Raw genomic sequence first — 20,719 nt, forward strand, 5'->3', positions numbered from 1 at the left:
ATAATTTATACACATTTTTCAAATATGACATTGAGTTTACTAATTAATAATCAACGGAGTACCGACGAAGTAAGTTTCTCGATACCAAAATCTTGACATGTCATTCGTTTTCTTGACCATACACACACGGTTCCAAAATGGCAGCGGCCACAGACGAGCTGAGTAAGTTGCTTGGGAAAAAGTTTATTTTATACTGTATAGAATCAAATAATCATGTTGTGCCGCTTATCATTTCGTTAATTAATAATTACGCTATAGACTTAATAATTTGATATAGCAAAAATCATACTCAACGTCTCGTTTATTGCTTACTAAAGAAAAAGTCAAATGTCACGCCGCCATGTAAAAAGGCAACTTCACGCCCTTAGTTTTTTAACAAAGGCTGCGTTCAAATTCGAATTCTCAACGTCATACAATAAAGTCTCAATTCTCTTTCCAAATTCTCATCGCCTGATAATTATGCGAATAAGAAAACTTGAAAAAAATAACACCCATCAAATGTATCAATTCCAAAAATCACAAGTAACACCTCATCAATGCTTCTCTCTGAAATTTGATAGAGAGTTTACAAATTACTCTAACAAATACCAACAAATTATTTCTAGTGTTAGTAATCTCATAAAGTGATTTACTTCCAATTTCCGCATTTTTAATACCTTTGTTATGAACTTTCTCCAAATGATAACTTTTTACTTATTGTAATTCAATAGTTTTGTTGGAGCGGGTTTTCCTCCGTTTGGGATCAGCTGACACGGACGAACAGCTACAAGCATCTGTATGCAAGTTTCTCCCTCCTGTGCTACTCAAGCTATCCAGTACTCAAGAAGGCGTTCGTAAAAAAGTCATGGAACTCTTGATTCATATTAATCGGAGATTGAAAAGCCGACCTCTGGTCCAACTTCCCGTTGAAGCACTCTTATTGCAGTATCAAGACCCTGCTGCAAGCTCCTTCGTTATCGTATGTAAAGATTGAGCTCATCAATTCTCTGATGATAAAACATCTTTATTAGATATTAATATATGATGGTTAAAGAATTCGTTAATACTTGACAATAATTAGGAAATAGATTAACTTATTGCGATGCCTACATTAATTATTGCTTCACAAAAATTTTCAAGTAATAACAATCTTGTAAAACAATTAACTGTGAAGCTTAGAATAAAGAAAATTAACTTACTTTTTCTTTCAGAACTTCACTATAATTTATATTAAATTGGGATACCCAAGGATGGAAATTGGTAAACAGGGTGAATTGATACCAAGTGTATTGAATGCTATCGAAGGGAAGCCATTGTCTCATCAAGATAGGTGAGATTTAGCCATTCTCTAGTATTCAAAAAATAAAATAACGTACCATTTCAATAACATATTCAATTCCACAGTTTAATGTTGATTATCATGCCAGCATTGGGTTATATAAATATTCCAATGGACAGTGACAAGAGGGCTTCTCTGCTCGGACTTCAAGACAAGCCCTATGTTGCGAAACAACTTGTAAATTTTATGCTAGACATGCTATTACTCCCATATGGGTAAGTAAAATAGAGCAATTATCTGCTTATTATTACTGCAGTAACATCAAAAAAGGTAATATTTTAGGCTTTTAATAGATAGCTATTGATTACTATTTACCACTAATGATTTATCACATGTTAACAGGTCAGTGGGACAAACAGAAAACCAACAGCCAGGCCAGCCCATCAATTGGTCCCAATTTCCAGTACCAGCTGGTTTGAGTGAATATGCATTTAAGAGGGTAATAGGTGAAAGCCCGCCCACAGCAGAACAACTTGAGCAAACCAAATTAGGAATAGTCAAATTCCTTGCTGGAGGATTTTTCGCAGATGCTGATATTCTTATACATTTAATTGTTGCTGCAGCCGATACAAGGTTTAGTGTTGCAAACATGGCTGATCTTGAGTTAAAAAAAATAGTTGGGTAAGAGAACTAAGATTGCTTCATATATATTGGCACTCAAGACAAGTATGTTAGACCTGGCAATTTTGACGAATCATTGAGAAAATACTAATCGAGAATATTTTACTTCATCCCACTATTTTTAGTACCTTGGATTGGGGCTCAATGCAGTTAGCTGCACCATTGTATACCTTGTTTTTGGGTACTGATGCTCTAGCAACGCAGAAAGAAGTCAAGCCAGAAATGAAGAGACTTCCGGCTAGTACAAGAATTCGACTAAAGTTGCTACACTACCTTTGTCGAGTGACAAGAGCAGGCTTTGTCATCCCACCTTGCATTCAAGTAAGTTTTCAATACTACAATCAAAATGTACACATAGTGGTACTGCATTCCTTGATGATTGTTGACTAAGTAATGGTCTAATTTGCAGGTTGTGTTTGACTCACTTTACGGAAGCAATACGAATTCAAAGCTAAAATCATTAGCTCTACTGTTTACGTCAAATATTGTTCAACAGTAAGTTAACTCATATACTCCGAAAGGAACTTATTTAACGTTGATACAATTTACACATTATTCCAGATGTAATCTGGCCCAACTAACACGGGTATCTGGCGTGCTTCTAAATGGAATGAGAAAATTAATATCCGAAGGGGATCCACTTCACAAACCAATGGCTTATACAGTCATAGGACAGCTTGGCCATAGGATACCAAATAACTCTCCAGGTCTTGTAAATAAAGACTTGAATATGCTGCAACATTTCTTTGATACTTTGGCAGCGGTGAGTAATACACTGCTCCTTGTGTATGAAACTGTTTTCCCATATGCATCAAAGTAATTCTTTTAGACCGGCACCGAGTTGAGACAATCCATAAGAGATGCTCTTCTTAGCATGACACCAGCCTATGTGCTTCAAAAAGACGAAGAGAACACCATAGCTATGATGAATGCTTTGCTATCAATTCATATTGAGTCATCTGAATCTAGTGTCAGGTGAGCGTTTTTCGTATTGTAAACAATGTGATCATTCTGAGCAGTTTAATTCGAGTCAGTGTATAAGAGATTTGCACGCTACACGGTCAAAGAAAGTAGAATACACTATTCAGGTGATGCGTTTGTAGCTACATTTGAATTCTTTGTGCACATATTGAATTATTTTATGCGTAAAAGCATTGAATACAATTAAAAACATGTATTGTGAAGGTTGAAATTGTGAAATCAGGTAGATTATGATTACAAATAATTGACATGTAAGTATAGATTTATGATAACAATAATGTTCATTACTTTTGTAGATTTGTTGCTGTACATTATGCAGCAACAGTGTTTCCACCAGACGATGCCCAGTCGCGTTATCTTTTACTATTAGCAACTGGTGATACCAAGGAAGAAGTTACTGCGGAAGCTACAAAAGCATTGTATGGTACTTCCCATAAAAATGAACGAGACAAAGACTTTGCAAAGAAAGTGTTTTTGCCAGATTTCTCAAAGCTCGTAACATACATATATGCTAAAATGCAAGCAAGACTTAGCAGTTCCACTGGTACAGTTAATATCGGAAGTAAAACTTTACCCTACAATGTCACCACATTTACTGAGGTATCGCAGAGTTCGTTTTAATAATATGATGCGCAATTTTATTAACTACCTCGACCAGTAATTGGAGAGTTAAAATTTGTTTTCGTCAGTATTGAATCATATCCTAATTGACAACAAATTATAGCAATTTTGTCTTTCAGATTATTACGTACTTACGCCTGTGTCTGGCAAAATGTGCTAAAGTTCCATCATACAATGAGCCCATTCAACATCCATCTGAGTACAGCCCTTTGATTGGATCATATTTGAAGAAATTATTCCATTCAAGACCAGAGCCTCTTAACAACTATCTTGATATTATTTTACTCCTCAGTCAAGTAAATGCAGGTAATACAATCTAGAAATTAAAAATTCTAGTATGTCCGTCGAGTGTTATAAAATTTGGATTATGTTCCTAACGGATACTCAGAAGGACGCCTTACAGTGGTGTGGAAATTATGATAACATATTTTTCAGACCTTGTTCCATTGACTGCATTTTTAGAGGTAGTTGGAACAATTCCAGTTGAAACGACATCGCGTTATGAAAGTAAGCTACCATGGTTGAGAAATTTACTGACTTCAACAAAAGAAGATATCAGGGAATTAGGTGCAAAAATTTATGGTGTTGTGGCGGCTCACATTCCTAGTGGAGAATTTGAAAAGCAACTAGCAGAGATCATCGGTGCTACACGAAACAAAATGCTGGAAACTCAGCATGGTGCAATACTAGCATTGTCTCATATGATGGAGAGAAAATTGATGTTGCGCAGAAGTGAAAATAAAAATGAACTATGTAATTGGAACAGCTACATCAATGCTACCAAACTAATTTGTGAGTAGAATTTTTTCTTTGGTATCAAATAAAGTGATACATTCATAATACTGTTTGTCACGATTTCTAGATACATTTTTGAGCGACAATAATGCTATGCTTGTTGGAGCAGCTAGCGAAGGTATAGGTTTGCTAGGCAAAACCACATCCCTACCAATCCCTGCAGAAGATGGAGAAGAGCCAAATAAAGCAGCTTTAGTCACTAAATTGTTTGGGATTTTAAACAATGTAAAAATGTCTTCAAAGGTTTGTGATGCAATCAAATTTCATTCGCGGCATTCGTTATTTTATCGTTTTTTTCAATCCAATATTACTGTAGGTGAAGGAGAAAGCAGCTCTTTCTTTGGGTTTCTTGTGCATTGGTGAAGAATTTGCACACACAAAATCAATTGTCCAAAAATTTGTGGATATGGCAAAGGAGGCAAGTATAATTCGGATGACAGAAACAATTTTTCACTGTATTGCGAAGCCAACAACTTAAACTGACAAGTTTTGTGTTTCCCATATTAACAGACTAAGGACGTCGAAGTTCACTTGACGGTAGGAGAATCTCTGGTTTGTTGTGTTCAGGGTCAGGCTTCGCCCGATGCACGAGATGCTTGGAACATGCTTCCCAGTCAACATAAAGTTTCTTTCACCAAAGAAAGCGATGAGTTGCTTGCATGGTTATTAGAAGAGTTATTCAAATTAGCTCACATTCCACATCCTAACTCCAGACAGGTGCGTACTTCAGATCTCAATGAAATAACTTGTAAATATAGGTCAATTTGAATGACACCTTACTGAAGATTATGTACGATCTGATTTTATGTAAGTCTGAATGAATTTAATTGAAATTTTACCAGGCTGTATGTATCTGGCTATTGGCTCTACTTAAACATAATGCTGAAAGAGCACCGGTTGTGGAAAGACTACAAACGATTCAGAATGCATTTATGGATTTTCTGTCCGAGAACAATGGTAGGTCATTGATGGTGAAGTACTAATAACAAAAACATAATCATTATCTAATTTCATCTGTGTTCTCTGTATTTTGCATTTTCGTCAGACATTGTACAAGACATCGCGTCAAAGGGTCTTGGGCTGGTATATGATAGTAGCAAAGAAAGCGAGCGTAAAGTATTGGTGTCTAATTTGCTGGAACAATTGATGCAGGGTCGAAAAACTGTGACTCAAGTTACCAATGACACGAAATTATTTGAAGAAGGAGTTCTTGGGAAAAGTCCAACTGGGTAAATTACTGTTTTATTTTGATCTTTAAAAAATGATTGAGGAACATTTTATAATAACCTATTCTTGCATGTGTACAGAGGAAACATCTCAACATATCGCGAGATTTGCTCTCTAGCTTCAGACTTGAACCAGCCTGAACTAGTTTACCGATTCATGCATTTGGCTAATGATAACGCAGTTTGGACATCAAAAAAAGGTGCAGCATTCGGATTTTCAGCTATCGCAACACTAGCTAGTGACGAATTAAATAAATATTTGCCAAAAATTATACCAAGATTGTACAGATACCAATTTGATCCGACTCCCAAGATTCAACAAAGTATGGCCAGTATTTGGCATGCAATTGTACCTTCCACCCATAAAGCTGTGAGTTGAGCGACTTCTTGTTGACTCCAAATATATCAAGTTGTCCAACGCGATTTCATTTTTTCATTTTTTCTGTAACAGGTCGAGTTATATCACAAAGAAATACTAGAAGATATACAAGTCAACTTGACAAATGACTTGTGGAGAGTAAGAATTAGCTGCTGCCTTGCACTGGCAGATCTGTTAAGATCCAATGCGCCGATAAAGTTAGCAGATTGTGGATCTGAATTGTGGAAACAACTGTTCCGAGTTATGGATGATGTCCACGAGGGAACCAGACTGGCAGCAACAAATACAACCAAAATTCTCAGCAAGGTAAAACTGATCGATGTATATGAAGATATTTTTATAAAGGATTAAGAGTAAAATATATCAGTGCAGCAATGAATCACATTCAATAGCTATTCAATTATCTGATTTTAGGTAACTGTAAGAAATTGCGATGCTTCGTACGGCAAGTCAGGAGAAGAGGTACTTCAAGCAGTGTTACCAGTACTGATAAATATTGGTATTATTAATGCTGCCAGTTCAGTTAGAGCGATATCGCTACAGACCATATCGCAGCTTGTTACGGCAGCTGGGAAGCTACTAAAACCTTCACTGGAAAGTTTGATACCAGCCCTTTTAACTGCGACAGGCGAAATGGAGAGTCCTAAGGTCACACAACTAAGTACTGCATATGGTGCTAACTCGGAAGCACAGGAAGTGATCGACAGCGTTAGAGCTAATGCTGCAAAGAGTCACTACACAACTGAAACTATGACAAAGGTGAAACAAGTACTTTGGTTTGGAAATAATTCCTTGGAAACGCTTTACTAAATATTCTGGGATTTTTTTCAGTGTGTCCAATACATTGATGCTCCCATTCTGAAAGAGCTAATGCCAAAAGTAATAGAGTTACTCAAAACAAGCATAGGACTTGGTACGAAAGTGGCATGCTCGTATTTCTTGATACTTCTTTGTAGTCACTTGAAGCAGGAATTACAACCCTATGCCGGTTAGTATGATAATCTATGAGTAAAAATTCATTCTTATACCTTGACCCGGCCAAATTTTATTATATTGACAAACTTCGTTCAAATGTAGGTAAGATTCTGGCTGCTCTGGCTAACGGTTTATCAGATCGGAATACAGCTGTAAGAAGAAGTAATGCAATTACTATCGGGCATGTTGTTGGATCGGCGAAAGATTCAAGTTTAGAAAAACTATTCAGAATGTTGAATACTTGGTACATGGTGCGAGAAGGTACAGTCTAAATATCAATCATAATTTATAGTTTTGAGGCAATTTATTAGAAAAGAAAGTTTTATATTATGAAACATTTTACAGATGACGCGATTAGATTAGCGATTGGGCAAACATTGCAATCTATAAATAACCACAATCAGGAGATTCTCCAAAATTATTCTGACACTGTTATACCTCTTACGTTTTTTGCTATGCACGCTGAAAAAACTCCAGGTCCGTATACAATCAGTGGATAAATAAATGCACAATGAAAATTCGCCACATTACCACTTTCCTAGCATGGAATTATATTAACTCTTCAATTTCAGAGACTGAAAACACTGTCGAATTATGGGCAGATTTGTGGGGCGAAATAGCGCCTGGTACCGAAACCAGGATCAGACAGAACTTGACTGTAATAATTAATACTTTGAATACTGCTTTGGAATCAGCATCTTGGACGACTAAGGCACAGGCTGCGAATGCCGTTGCTACAGTTGCGTCAAAATTAGGTGCTGGTATAGAAGCAGATGCGAGAAATAACCTTCTAAAAATTTTGACGAACGGTTTACAAGGAAGAACATGGAATGGCAAAGAACGACTTCTAAATGCGCTCGCAACTTTAATGTGCAACAGCAGGTAGGTGTAAGAAAAATTTTGCGTTAAATACAATTTCTTATTTTACATTGATTTTTTTGTTCAAAAACAAATTTCATATTACATGTTTTCATTATCGTGTAGAGAGGCGATAGAAAAAAATCATGAGCTTGTGGAATCAGCATTGAATGCGTTATATAAAGAGAGTAAAAAGGAAGCACCGAAATACCGGCGATATGCCCTCAAAGCATTTTCTGATGTACTACATGAGCTGGATATAGACCGATTTACACAAGTGTATGATATTGCCCAAGAAATTCTTTCAAAGGTGTGATGTATAATTTAAAAAGAGGTTTAATACTTGTAGATTTTATATTGAAGGCCTAATGTCAAAGTTTCGATGACTGTCTTTTTTGCTTGCAGCTAGCGAATAAACCCGATGAAGATGAGGATAATTCAGCTCAAGAAAACTCTAAGAAAAGAGAGTTGTATATGAAGTTACAAGAAACAGTTTATGAAACACTTGGAAAAGCTTGGCCTTCAAACAAGGAAACACAAGGTACTGCTTGGAAAATGATCACCCAAAGACATGAATTTCAATATGACTTTCTGTTTTAAGTAGCATATTTGATTATTGTCAATTAATTAAGTCTATTTTACCATGTTATAAACATGCATGCATAACATGCACTTTTTAAAATATCAAGAAATTTGAATCACTGTTCAATGATTTCAGATAAATACTGTATTCAATTTGTAACACACTGCTACGAGACACTTCCAAACAGTACTAGACCGGTACAAGCAGCAATCTTAGGTGCACTGAGTCTTTTTGTTGATAAGCTGATGTTGATTAAAATTAATAGCAACAATACTAGCTCCGAAGATAAACTGAAACTGGTTTCAATCTGTGATACTATCAACAAAATTTTGAGGAATTCCTTAGGTAATAACTACGAGGACTTAAAAAAATCAACTTGATATTGCATTAGAACCTGAGATAACTGATGTACGAGTGGATGTATAATCTTGATAATTTTCAGGTATATCCAAGTACACAAGAATACGAAAGGAAGCACTCAACATAATTTTCACTGTTTCTCGAAAACTGCGTGAAACAAACAACGTTACAGAACTGGATAAGTTGATTAGCTTGTTCAAAGAGCTTCTTCCGGAACTAGCCAAGGACAATCAACCAGAAATTCGTTCTAGGGTAGTTGATATTAAGGATATTATGAAAATCTAAGCAATTCGCAATTGTAATTATTAATTCGAGGGAATTGTCGAAACGTTAGTTCATTCATCAGTGACTTGGGGCTCGAAAACTAAAACTCAGTGAAGATCGTAGGAATCGCACTTGTAGTTTTACAATTAGTCAAACAATCTTTGGAAAAGTTTATTTGAAGTTTAAAGATAATTCGAGTATTTATTTCATTATCATTCGAATATCTATTTGTGGAATGTTTTTATAATAAAATCTAGTTTAATTTTGTTAATGATGTTTAATAGACTTAGCTCTATGAGCGTGTGCAGATATCTCCAAACTCGTTGAGATTCCCATCTTATCGCTAGTGAACTTAGTAATATTGTTTTTCAACTGAAAAAGGTATTAAATTTTGCTACGGTTTAGAAACATCAGATAGGAATTGAAGTTTTAAATATATTTACTTATATGTATTATAAACTGGTATTAATATATGCCTATTCGTATAATTATACAATATTAACGTGGTGAAATCAAAACAAAACAAAATTTAAACTCTTATTTGTTTAGTTAATTTTCGAATAATTCCTCTAGATTTCATTATGCTAATTCTGTTGCCCTGCTCTAACATTCAAGCCAGTCTTTATAGCTAAAGTTTAATCAATTTTTAGCTAATTTTTAGTGAACTTGATAGAATGGTATCGTATAACGACGATGAATTCACATTTAATGAGTTATGCGTCATGGTTACCCTTAGAAAAGAATTATGTAACTTAGCCTACTTATTTATATTGCAGAAAATATTTAATAAATCAATTTCGAATCGAGTTTCATGTTAAACGATGTCTGTAATAAATAAAAAATAAAAAAACGATGTGAATCAAACATTATATTTATAAGATCTAATGTTGCTTACATCATTGCAAATAGTAGATTTGAAATAAACAACTAAAACAAAATAATGTACATTTTTTGAAACACACATTTGATGCTCTCAACACAGAGGCATTACTTGAGTTTTTTTAATAATATAGATGCTCCTGGTGTTTTTTTAGATTTTAAAGATTTTTGTAGAGGTTTCAGTTTAGTTAATACAATGTTGGCTGTGGTCTCACCACTATTTTCTATCAATGTTATGAGTAGAAAACAGCCTCTGTTGAATTCAATCCATTGTTTCATTACTTCTGGGTTCAATTTGTCAATCAATACCTCTCCGAAGGTAGACTTCTTGTTTTCAATAAGTATTTTATCATTCTGTATCAATTTTTTCAGCATCATGTGAAGCCCAGAAGATTCAATTACCTTCTGTTCCTTTTCATTTTCCATTATTACTGATTCTGGATCTGTTATATAATCTCTAATAGTTTCATGAGCATTTTTGAGCTTCTCTCCATCCCCTGCTTTCAATATTGCCAACGTAACCATTGATATTGAACTATTTGATAGCCATGTCGATACTTCTGTAGTAACAGTTTCTAACAACTTATCAATTACTGCGTCCAATAGCTCTTTTGCTCGTATTTCTGGTGGCTTTTTACTAGTTTCATTGGCATCACCTTTTTTAAGTTGTTCGATTACTTTCGGGTGAAAATAATGTGAATCCCTTCTAGCAACAAGATATAGAATTACGCATCTGCCATATTCATTTGACGCAATTTCTGTCAGATCATTCAGCAATTCTGTCAATATCATTTTCTTCACGAGAACTGTGTCGTCAATGCAGTCAAACAAAGCTAATAACACCATATGACCATGCTCGTTTGTCGCCACATTCTTGACTTGATCTTTCAATGCCTTCATCGCAAGTTTTCTGTCTTTCTTTGTACCATGCCACAAACAAATCATTGCAGACTTAGCACCATCCTTTGTCTGAGATAATTCTGCAATCAAACTTCGGACCATAGTGATCATTTCATCTCTATCATCTTTGGTGCAATTCCTTAAGAATTCAAGCAACACAGAATGTACAAGGGAGGTGTTAATCAGCTTCTTATTTAGTATTTTTATCAAATTTCCTTTGACAGCTGAGAGAGTTGCAGATTTCATATCTCCTGCAAGCTTATAGACATCAGCAAGTGTTTTGATTTGACTGTCCTTGGCTAGTTTGTACATATCACCATAAAATTCTTGTTTAAAATATAATTTATCTGCATCGGTCGCCCAAGATGAATATGCAAGTTCAAGTACTGGTGCAGATACTGAATGGCTTGCTAGCCTAACTATATTGCCACTACACGCCGCAATTATCATAGCTCGAATTTCATCTGTCCCATGCTTCAACAATGTTTTGACACAATTCTTGGCATACTTCGACTGTAACATTAGAACAATACTTTTCTGTAATTCATCAGTAACATTTTTTCTTATCTCAGAAGTGCAGTACTTGAGAAGCCATTGAACAATCCTTGCCATGTCATGCATGAAGACAAGTTTACTAAATTGTCCCTTGAGTAATTCGTATAGCTGCGTTGTGAGCTCTACACGCTCTTCTTTAGAACAATCTGCTCTGCGTAATTTTTCACCAATCTTCTTAGCTTTGACGGTAACATCATACGCATTCGTCAGTCTTTTTTCCCTTCGTTTTTCCCGCAGTTCTTTCTTCTGTTTTTTAAACTCTAACCAATCTGGTTTCTCAGTTGTGTCTGTGCTACCATTTATAGATTTGTATTGAACCTGAGTTTGTAGTCTTTTCTTCTTATTATTAATCTTGTCAAACAATTTCTGTGACTTGTCTGCCTTGGCAGGTTTCTTTGCAGCAGTTGGTTTTTGGAATTTACCTTTTTTCTCCAAAGCGTCATTTTTTTGTGAGATGTTCACCTTCTTTAGCTTCGCATCTGAACTTTTTATGATATTCACTTTGGCAGTAGGGTCGACAGCCGTTTTAGCTTTTTTAATTATCGGTTTAAGGCTCACTGCTTCCTTTTCCCGGCGTTTCATGATGACGATTTTTACCTGTAACTTGAAAAGAAAAATTGTACGTAAAATTTATCTAGCGTAACGTATTGTTTCTACCTTTCTGATGCTTCTGCAAGTATTTCAAACATTTCGAACAACGTGCGTGCAAAACATAACCTATTAAAGACGACACCGATTTATGAAAATTGAGTTTAAATTTTGGAAATACTTACTTCTCAGACTGAATTTCGAACAGCGTAAGCAAATCAGTAGTAATTATACTAAAGTCAGTGAATTATCGGATATTTATAAATTAATAAACCGCACCATAGAATCACTAAGCTAAGGTGTAAATTATTGCGCCAATGTACGATCACGTGGCGTGCACTTGGCTTTGCTTGGCTTTCTGAATTCTGGTAATAGGATTCACGAGGTAGCAGTTGCGTTGAGCTGCAGACACATTTCACGGTTAGTTACTTTCTGTCGCAGCGTGGCGCTGCGGCAATAAAATGACGCTAAATACTACCGCAAGGTTTCGCTACCCGTAAAAATGTACCCTACAGCGATGCGTGGCGCATGCAGAAAACTGTTTCCTTGGCAACTTTACGATCAGTCAACAGAGTTGTAAATCATGGCGGTAAGTGGAAATGCGTCGTAGATATTATGCATTTAAATTATTATTTTTCGCATAGAATTCGGCGAAAAGATTGATAAATTTGATATTTTCCTACTAGCTTATTGATTGAAGCTTACTCTGTAAATTCGTCTTTTCAAAAAACCTTCTTCTTCAAAACATAACCGTGTCGACATGCGGCGTTTGGCACGCGTGAACGGTAACCTACAAATTTGCGACGATCAACACAGTCTTCCGTCATTTCAATGTGATTCAATGCTAAATTTTATTGCAATCGTTTACTGCGGCATGTTTTAAAAATTGAAGATCACACTAACTATTCATTTGATCACATTTACCACTGACAATCCGTTGGTTGTTATTTTTTTATACTTAGATTAGACAACATTAAAGGTATCCAAGAACCAAATTCAGTAACAAAAAAAACTTTATTCCAGGCCGTCGCTGCAGCAAAGGTGCAAGAAGTTCGTGAGATCACTAGAATCGAGCGCATTGGCGCTCATTCTCACATTCGAGGTTTGGGACTGGATGACAGTTTAGAGCCGCGCAATGTAAGATTCACAATAATATATTATATTTGCAATGTATCCCAGCCTTGTATCAATAACTCGGAATTCAGCAAATATCATGTACAAATTTCGTTACAACAAAGATGAATTACTCGCAGGTTTCTCAAGGTATGGTGGGCCAGCTCATGGCTCGGAGAGCAGCAGGTGTTGTGCTCGAAATGATCAAGGATGGAAAGATCGCAGGACGAGCAATTTTGTTGGCTGGACAACCGGGCACTGGTAAAACTGCAATTGCGATGGGAATGGCCCAAGCTCTTGGTCTAGATACTCCGTTCACGTCAATGGCAGGCTCGGAGATTTATTCCTTAGAAATGGGTAAAACTGAAGCTTTAACTCAGGCGATACGAAAATCAATTGGAGTGAGAATCAAAGAGGAAACGGAAATTATCGAAGGGGAGGTAGTAGAGATTCAAGTTGACAGACCAGCTACCGGTGTTGGCGCTAAAGTAGGAAAGTTGACATTGAAAACAACCGAGATGGAAACCATTTACGATCTGGGCAATAAAATGATTGATAGCCTGATGAAGGAAAAGGTAAGTAAAGTGAAAACAGTTATAAATTATCGACAAAATTTAAATGAAAAATGTTTCCATTAAAGGTACAAGCTGGAGATGTTATAACGATTGATAAAGCCACTGGAAAAATTAACAGACTTGGCCGTTCGTTCACACGAGCTCGGGACTACGATGCGACGGGATCACAAACCCGTTTTGTTCAATGCCCAGAAGGAGAGCTCCAAAAACGAAAGGAAGTGGTACATACGGTTACTTTGCACGAAGTTGACGTTATTAACAGCAGAACTCACGGATTTTTGGCACTGTTTTCCGGAGATACGGGGGAAATAAAGTCTGAAGTACGGGATCAGATAAATGCTAAGGTTGCAGAATGGCGAGAAGAAGGAAAAGCTGAAATCGTACCTGGTGTTCTCTTCATTGATGAAGTACACATGCTGGATATCGAGTGCTTTTCATTCCTCAATAGAGCCCTTGAGAATGAAATGGCACCTGTCGTTATAATGGCCACTAATAGAGGTAGAGTTTTATATTTATTTAAGATTCAGTTTATTCTTACCCAAAGAAAATGTAATCGATAATTCCACTCCACCAGTGATTCCATTAACGGCATTTAATAATCGACAGGAATCACAAGGATTAGAGGTACGACTTACAAAAGCCCTCACGGTATACCGATTGATCTGTTGGATCGAATGATCATCGTGCCCACAAGTCCATATCAAGAAAAAGATCTTAAAGAAATTCTCAAAATTAGATGCGAGGAGGAGGATTGTGAGATGGCGGACGATGCTTTGACAGTATTGACGAGAATAGCCTTAGAGACGTCGCTTAGATACGCTATTCAGTTGATCACCACTGCGTCGCTTGTTAGTCGAAAGCGCAAAAGCACTGAGGTATGCGAATAAAATTATAAGTGTCGTCTTGTCAATTTGTACATACTTGATGTTCGTTGCAGGTCAATATTGATGATGTGAAACGTGTGTATTCCCTATTTCTTGACGAGAATAGATCTTCACAGTTCTTGAAAGAATACCAAGATGAATTCATGTTCAATGAATTGGGTAAGTTTTCTTACCATTAGATGTACCTACTTTTCGAATAATTCATTAATGGATTCAGACACGAAATATTTGATTCTGAGTGTAAACAACTACTTATTGTCCTTAGACACACACACACACACACACACACACACACACACACACACGCGCGCGCGCGCACACACACACACACACACACAAAATACTTATTATCAGATTGAGCTTCCACATACCTATGCTTGCAAACTGAAAGAAAATTGAAATATGAAATGAGAACCAATTTGATCATTTCCGTGTTTATATTGTATGTGCCGTTATGAAATGACTTTTTCTACTTGCGCAGAAGAACAAGCTATGGAAGTTGCGTAATAACTGACTGGATTCATCGAGTTTCTTTCTAAAGTTTGATGGAGTTGACAAAGTCGCACGTTCGGAGTTGAACAAAAAAATATAGATCTACCAACACAGGTATTGTAATTCCAGTACAATTCGCCGTTTCGCCGCGCTGGTTTTGTGTTATTTACCTTTATATGGCGTGCGAAACTTTGCTATCATCACGTACGAGCATACAAGTATATAAATAATTACACGACGGTTTATTATGAAATAATAAAAAATATAAAAAATATAATCTTGCATTTTTAAATAATCGTAGATTATACGTATATATTATTATCATTATTTTAATATAAAGCACTGGTTATAGTGTCTGTACCAACATTGGGCTGTGCAAATATTCGAGATTTTGTTCTACTTTTCTATATTCGTAATCTATTAGGTACGTACATAGTCTTATCAGTTACAAAAATGAAATGGGTTTAGAGTAGCCAATAGATCTTTGAAATGCGCAACAGAATATTATTACCTAATTTGTTCATTGCAAAACTTATGCGGATAAAATTGTTATTGATTTGAAAAAACCAATGTTTGTACAGAAAAATTAGTTTTTGGTGTAAAGCTTCTATTCCTCTATGATTAGACCCAACCTCGAAGTCAATTCAGGCATAATTGCACCAAAAACAAATGAAAAAAAACAATTTTATTATCATATTATTGATCCAACGCTAGTAAAACTTTTCAAGCTTTGGTTTGCAGTACTGAATCGATCGTTTTTCATTTATTCTATTTCCGTTTGGACAATACTTTTTTAGAACTGGGATTACTTAATTTCAAATTAATCTAACGCTTACGCTTATTTTTTTAAATTCCCGTGTCAAAGGTGCGAGAGGTTTCCTCGACTGATTGCGTTAAATCAATGTTTCATCCTATTACCGCAGGCTTGAGCTTGGTAAATGTCAGTTAAATTGCTCCCGTAAACTTCGGTTGTTAGAATACTATTAGTACCCTCGATAAATTCAAAGTTAAATCTTAGATTGCTAAAGTGAAGTAGGATATCCTCCATTCCTCGAGCGTTGTAAACGTGTCTCCGTTTAAAAAGGTGCTTCATGTGTAGGCGCGGAGAATGTTAAAAATTTTAACGACTACTCGATTTTCTTGTCTTGCGTTTTTTTGGCTGAAAAATAAAAAAACAAAAAATATGAACTACTATTAATAAAATATTGACAGCAATATATTCTCGCCAACATCTGCAGTAGCAAAAAATAATATCATGATTAATTAATATCTTGGTCTTATCCTCGATAATTGCAAACATTTCCGCTGGTGTAATCTTGGTCCATGGTACGTTAATACAGAAAAAACGGGCAGAAATTTTGATTATTATATCATTATTTGTTTGTCCAGGTAAGCGCGTATCTATCGTGCATTACATTTCGATTAAACCTTTGTACCTCAAAAGTGTTGGACCGAATCACAGCGATGCAACCCTTTATTGATTTAAATTTCGACAAATTAGAATAACAAATTCATTCACGACGGTTACAGGCATCAACGCGATCTGCTCAAATTTACATGAAACTTCGAATCGTACCCGCGTGATATCGCTTGTGCTATTGATTTATCCGTAACTAAATTATTGGATCATTTTGAAAAAACCAGGTGTACCGCAATTCTATAATCCCCAATTCCTTTCACAAATATGACTAATGAATCGTCGTTTAACTTACCTGTAATCAACTTTATCGAACCGCTCGGTTTAAAAGCGGATTGAGCCTTTTTATCCTTTGATATGAATCCAAAACCGTATGCCACCTTGTATTCTGGTAATGGGATTACAGTCGAGGATACTGGTACCATTACTGTTTAAAAAAAAAAAAACATCAAAGAATGTTAAAAACACGTTGTTGTATCTTTCTGTGTGCGTTTGCAGCACGTATTTAATTCTAAACGGTCGAAAAAATTGGTTTGCTAAGTTCTGGTGTAAAACCCACTTTTTGCTACTTTCTCAGTTTCTATTAAAATTTGAAACGCGTTTGGAGTAAACTCTACGTTGGTTTAGGAAGGAGTTCAGGAAAAATTCAGTAGAATAAGTATTGAATCTGAAAATCATTATCCACTGTATTGAAACATGGTTATGAAATTTTAAAAATAAGCTTTTCCCGGAGAAATTTCAGAAGGCAAAAAAAAAAGACAAGTTTTCAAAGGACTTGGACAAAGTCTGTCTGTGGGTGAGGGGAAAAGAAAAACAAGGCTTAAAAATTTGTTCACAATTCCTAAATAATTTTTGTAAATATTCGATTTTCAATGTAGAAACTACGGGAAAAGAACTTTGATAATTTCTTCACTTTGAGAAATTTTTTCACATCAGTCAGAGTATCGAATCAGGGATATTAATTTCTCAACGGAAAATACGCTTGCACAGGCATTGTATGAGAACATTAAACAAGCCAGTCGGATTTTATGCGAAAGTCCACAGCGAGACCTGCATATAATCGCGTATACTTGAGATTCGATCTTGCTATATTCACAACCCACGCAGTTTGACGTCACCATCCCGTTAGTCTCACTCGTTATTTCTCACTATTTCACCTGTTGAACAGAACTACCAAGAATTTCATCTCCTGAACGTTTTGTACACGTGTGATGCTAATTGCCGACTATTACTCGTGTATTTAAACAGCCGTACGCTCTTAAACGGAGCTATTTGAAGCGATGGTGAAGCTTTGACCGATTAGGAACGCGATATTGTCCTTCGATATTTTAAAGTGTGCGAGACACGACGGTGGATCGAACTTACTTTAAAAAAAAAAGAAAATAAAACAAAAATGCCAATCCGAAATGTTGGACAGGAGGCTACAATGTGTTTGTGACTTATGTAAACGATTAGTCACAACCTCTTCCTAGAAACCGTACAAAATTGAGACGTTGAATAACAGGTGAATATGCTGCAGTGGTTCTGACGAACGAGAGAAGCTTAGTGTTAGATTTTTTCCACAAATCCGTCGGTGAAAGACAAGAAAAATAATCTAAAATTTTTTATCACACGCGCAAATATATTCTTATATTTGTGAAAATTCATTCTCAGTTCGCTTGTATTCCGCATCTCTTGAATGGCGCAACAATTGAGGAGAAAGTATTTTTTCTCCACATCACGTTGCTGCTGCTGTTGCACGCCGTATATTCCACGTGAGATTGACCAAGTAGGCATTTGATTCGAAAGCAGACGTTTCTCGGCCGTAGATTTAGGACGGCCATGAAACTCTTCGTTTTACAATCGTTCGTTCGAACGAACGTGCGATTATTGCACTTTGATATTATTTACTATGCTGATTTTTCAAACTTATACTCGCAAAATCGCGCCACTTAATTATATGTGGTCAATTTTGTCACCTGGTTATCATCATTTTTAATTTTGATATCAATTTGAACAGCTTTTATAGACCTATGATCAGTGTGCGATTATGGTACGTACTTTAAATTTTATTCCATATTCATATCACCTGAAGTTATAAATTCTTTTCTGAATATCTTTTTTTTATCGTTGGAAGAGAATTTTGGTAAGTGCACGAATCTTTGTACCGAAAAACAACTAATATACTCTACGATAGAGGTTCCTATTTATCTTTCCTTTTTCTCATTTTTTTTTTTTTTTCTTAAATTCTTTGTCCATTTTTGTACGATGATTGAGGAAAATTGAACGGAACATTCTGCGAATTGGTTCAAAACATTATTGCGTAGACGATGTGTAAATGAATTATTACCGGGTTCGAAGATGTTGTCATCGTTCCGTTTATAGAGCGTCGGTTTCGCCATGTTTTGGGCAACAGCACAGAGCAGGACCATCACGAAAATCACTTTCCCCGTCATTTTTATGCGCTTTTATGTATACCACGTGCGTTAACAATAGAAAATAAGAACGGAGTTGTCTCGTCTCGAGGTTCGAACCGTCACTAATCTTTATACAACTCCGGCGTGTTTGGTGAAAACATATTTGCTCCGAGTGGGGAAAGTTGAATAATAACATTTGGCGCGGTCGCGGTATGCTGTTCTCAATATTCCGCGACATATTGAGCTAAATGACTCGCAGGCACGGCAACACAGCCTTACAATTATTCGCATCCCTCGTTTTCTTGAATTTCATCTTCACTTATTGATAGCTTAAGAAATGCGGAACATTAATAAAAAAGAAATTAAAAAAAAAACATATTTTTACAAAAATTCTTCTCGACTTTATGAATGATAATATTTGACTGAGAATTAGGCTCCACATTAATGACACAATATCTTTTTCTACGTAGCAAAAAAATGGGAACCGAATTTTCTCTGCCTCTACTTATCGCCTTTTCAAAACCAACCATAGTCGAACTACGTAACCGCCATAAATTTCAGTTTTCGCAAGTTCTTGATCGCAAAGAATTGTTTTAAACCAGGGTGCGTTGTTTCTCCGCGATTCAGGGTGTTTGGCGAGTTCAATTTTAGTGTGAAAAAAAAATTCAAAAAGTTTTGAATCCTGTTTAGAGAAACCAGAGTTATATCTGGAGCTCATGGGAAATCTACGGTGCGCGGGAAGGGCTTAGCAATATGGGTTCCTATATATCTCTTCCAGACCTCCGCACAGAAGCTTGGTAGATACCTAATATCGACGAAAGAACGCAGCTACGTGCCGACAGGGACCGAGTCTTTGAAATTGGACAGACCGTGAATTGTGACCTGCAGGCAGGCAAAAACATTCCGCCCCTTGTCATTAATCCATGACACTCGCCCCGAAATAAATGTTTTGCTAGTTTTGCTTGCTACACGGTCTTCGATTGTTTCAATTTTTAACTATATAACCGAAACATATATAGGTCTGGATACAAAATGAAAATGAGTTTTGTGGCTGTAACCAACAAATCTATAGTATGTGTTACTGTTCTTTTTGATTATGATGGTTACTTGTTCTATGTTTCCTAACAACTTATACCGCGACAATTTGATGCTGGTGTAACCATGAATTGATAAATAAGGGGCTCATTACTGTAAGAAAAATTAAGTAAACCAAACAGACAGATTTAACGTAACAATAATCAGACAATTTATTATTGACAATTAGTAAATTCATTCGTAGCATGTTTTTTGTACCTGTAACTCCAACGATATTTGAACCGATTACATTGTAACGATTACAAAGGTTTATCATTCCTAGAAGTTTTTGGTGTAAACAAAATGAATAAAAATTTTCTCAATTTCTGCAGTAACCAACTGAGATTTAGATGCATAGTCGACAGATTCGGTGACCCTCAAAACGTCGACAAAGGGCAACCCACACACGCCTCGTGCGTGGGCTTTGAATGCCACGAAGGAGAACGCAAGGTGTTCTCTCGACTCCGGAGGCAGCGGATGGAATCATGCGAATTTTTTTACTCGCCGTTGGTACGTGCATTATGTATATACCTATATTTATATTTATATACTGACGTATTTTTCGGATTATTGAGCTGAATGTGGCGAGGTTGAGAAAGTGCAGGAACTATTCTCGCGGTTTTTGCCTAGTGCATGCGGTGAAAAGAAAAGATAAAGGAAAAACAAAATATGGGAATAGAGTAGTGAGAGAGAGAGAGAGACAGAAACAACGGTGACCGATACAATTTCCCTTCTCTTTGGCACGCCTGCACACGATTAATGCGACGAGTGATCTCACCGAGTTCGCAGATCGATTGGATCTCGGCCGGAGTTGTATCGGTACAGTTTGGAAAAGGATCGAGAATGTCGCGTTTCCATGCTGCAT

At 36.2% G+C, this 20,719-nt stretch overlaps 4 protein-coding genes and 1 long non-coding RNA gene across 6 annotated transcripts; 2 read left to right on the forward strand and 3 right to left on the reverse strand.

The window, feature by feature from the left end:
- The first annotated feature begins 53 nt into the window (after nt 1-53).
- LOC107218722 (proteasome adapter and scaffold protein ECM29) lies at nt 54-9,002 on the forward strand. Of its 2 annotated transcripts, none has more exons than XM_015656700.2 (28): nt 54-162; nt 711-958; nt 1,191-1,309; nt 1,384-1,533; nt 1,661-1,939; nt 2,065-2,260; nt 2,349-2,434; nt 2,501-2,702; nt 2,769-2,914; nt 3,217-3,520; nt 3,661-3,847; nt 3,977-4,333; nt 4,404-4,579; nt 4,653-4,754; nt 4,847-5,053; nt 5,179-5,293; nt 5,382-5,565; nt 5,644-5,932; nt 6,014-6,247; nt 6,356-6,700; nt 6,773-6,929; nt 7,019-7,177; nt 7,262-7,393; nt 7,489-7,798; nt 7,901-8,084; nt 8,180-8,315; nt 8,493-8,702; nt 8,800-9,002. In XM_015656700.2, exons 1-28 carry the CDS (start codon nt 138-140, stop codon nt 9,000-9,002), a joined length of 5,442 nt encoding a protein of 1,813 aa, XP_015512186.1. In that variant the 5' UTR covers nt 54-137. The 2 variants fall into 2 exon arrangements, with proteins under 2 accessions (XP_015512186.1, XP_046594020.1); XM_046738064.1 differs by lacking the exon at nt 54-162 and adding an exon at nt 428-606.
- An 834-nt stretch (nt 9,003-9,836) lies between these two features.
- On the reverse strand, nt 9,837-12,314 carry LOC107218709 (protein penguin). Its single transcript, XM_015656676.2, has 2 exons — nt 12,089-12,314; nt 9,837-11,918 (listed from the first exon to the last, which is right to left on the reverse strand). The coding sequence occupies exon 2, from the start codon at nt 11,895-11,897 to the stop codon at nt 9,969-9,971; it is 1,929 nt and encodes a 642-aa protein (XP_015512162.1). The 5' UTR covers nt 11,898-11,918; nt 12,089-12,314; the 3' UTR covers nt 9,837-9,968.
- Nucleotides 12,315-12,354: 40 nt separating this feature from the next.
- LOC107218732 (ruvB-like 2) lies at nt 12,355-15,244 on the forward strand. The gene is made up of 7 exons (XM_015656712.2): nt 12,355-12,492; nt 12,927-13,040; nt 13,157-13,591; nt 13,657-14,089; nt 14,198-14,466; nt 14,529-14,634; nt 14,957-15,244. The coding sequence occupies exons 1-7, from the start codon at nt 12,487-12,489 to the stop codon at nt 14,980-14,982; spliced, it is 1,389 nt and encodes a 462-aa protein (XP_015512198.1). The 5' UTR covers nt 12,355-12,486; the 3' UTR covers nt 14,983-15,244.
- Nucleotides 13,227-14,260, reverse strand: LOC124294125. The gene is made up of 3 exons (XR_006903990.1): nt 14,130-14,260; nt 13,976-14,043; nt 13,227-13,362 (listed from the first exon to the last, which is right to left on the reverse strand). It is a non-coding gene; the product is annotated as an uncharacterized LOC124294125 (long non-coding RNA).
- On the reverse strand, nt 15,191-18,940 carry LOC107218712. Its single transcript, XM_015656682.2, has 3 exons — nt 18,714-18,940; nt 16,680-16,811; nt 15,191-16,126 (listed from the first exon to the last, which is right to left on the reverse strand). Exons 1-3 carry the CDS (start codon nt 18,817-18,819, stop codon nt 16,095-16,097), a joined length of 270 nt encoding a protein of 89 aa, XP_015512168.1. The 5' UTR covers nt 18,820-18,940; the 3' UTR covers nt 15,191-16,094.
- Nucleotides 18,941-20,719: the final 1,779 nt, after the last annotated feature.

The sequence above is a fragment of the Neodiprion lecontei genome, chromosome 4 (genome assembly GCF_021901455.1).
Source record: "Neodiprion lecontei isolate iyNeoLeco1 chromosome 4, iyNeoLeco1.1, whole genome shotgun sequence".
NCBI lineage: Eukaryota > Metazoa > Arthropoda > Insecta > Hymenoptera > Diprionidae > Neodiprion > Neodiprion lecontei.

Bases quoted from the DNA above. Each gene is read 5' to 3' on its own strand.
- LOC107218722 (XM_015656700.2), top strand. From the start codon at position 138: ATGGCAGCGGCCACAGACGAGCTGA. The intron at 3,848-3,976 runs GTAATACAATCT...CATATTTTTCAG, and splicing joins CCTCAGTCAAGTAAATGCAG to ACCTTGTTCCATTGACTGCA. The intron at 5,054-5,178 runs GTGCGTACTTCA...AAATTTTACCAG, and splicing joins CACATCCTAACTCCAGACAG to GCTGTATGTATCTGGCTATT.
- LOC107218709 (XM_015656676.2), bottom strand. From the start codon at position 11,897: ATGAAACGCCGGGAAAAGGAAGCAGTGAGCCTTAAACCGATAATTAAA.
- LOC107218712 (XM_015656682.2), bottom strand. From the start codon at position 18,819: ATGACGGGGAAAGTGATTTTCGTGATGGTCCTGCTCTGTGCTGTTGCC. The intron at 16,812-18,713 runs GTAATAATTCAT...TTTTTTAAACAG, and splicing joins TGACAACATCTTCGAACCCG to TAATGGTACCAGTATCCTCG. The intron at 16,127-16,679 runs GTAAGTTAAACG...TTTATTTTTCAG, and splicing joins TTCGATAAAGTTGATTACAG to CCAAAAAAACGCAAGACAAG.
- LOC107218732 (XM_015656712.2), top strand. The intron at 14,090-14,197 runs GTAGAGTTTTAT...AATAATCGACAG, and splicing joins TATAATGGCCACTAATAGAG to GAATCACAAGGATTAGAGGT. The intron at 14,467-14,528 runs GTATGCGAATAA...TGTTCGTTGCAG, and splicing joins GAAAGCGCAAAAGCACTGAG to GTCAATATTGATGATGTGAA.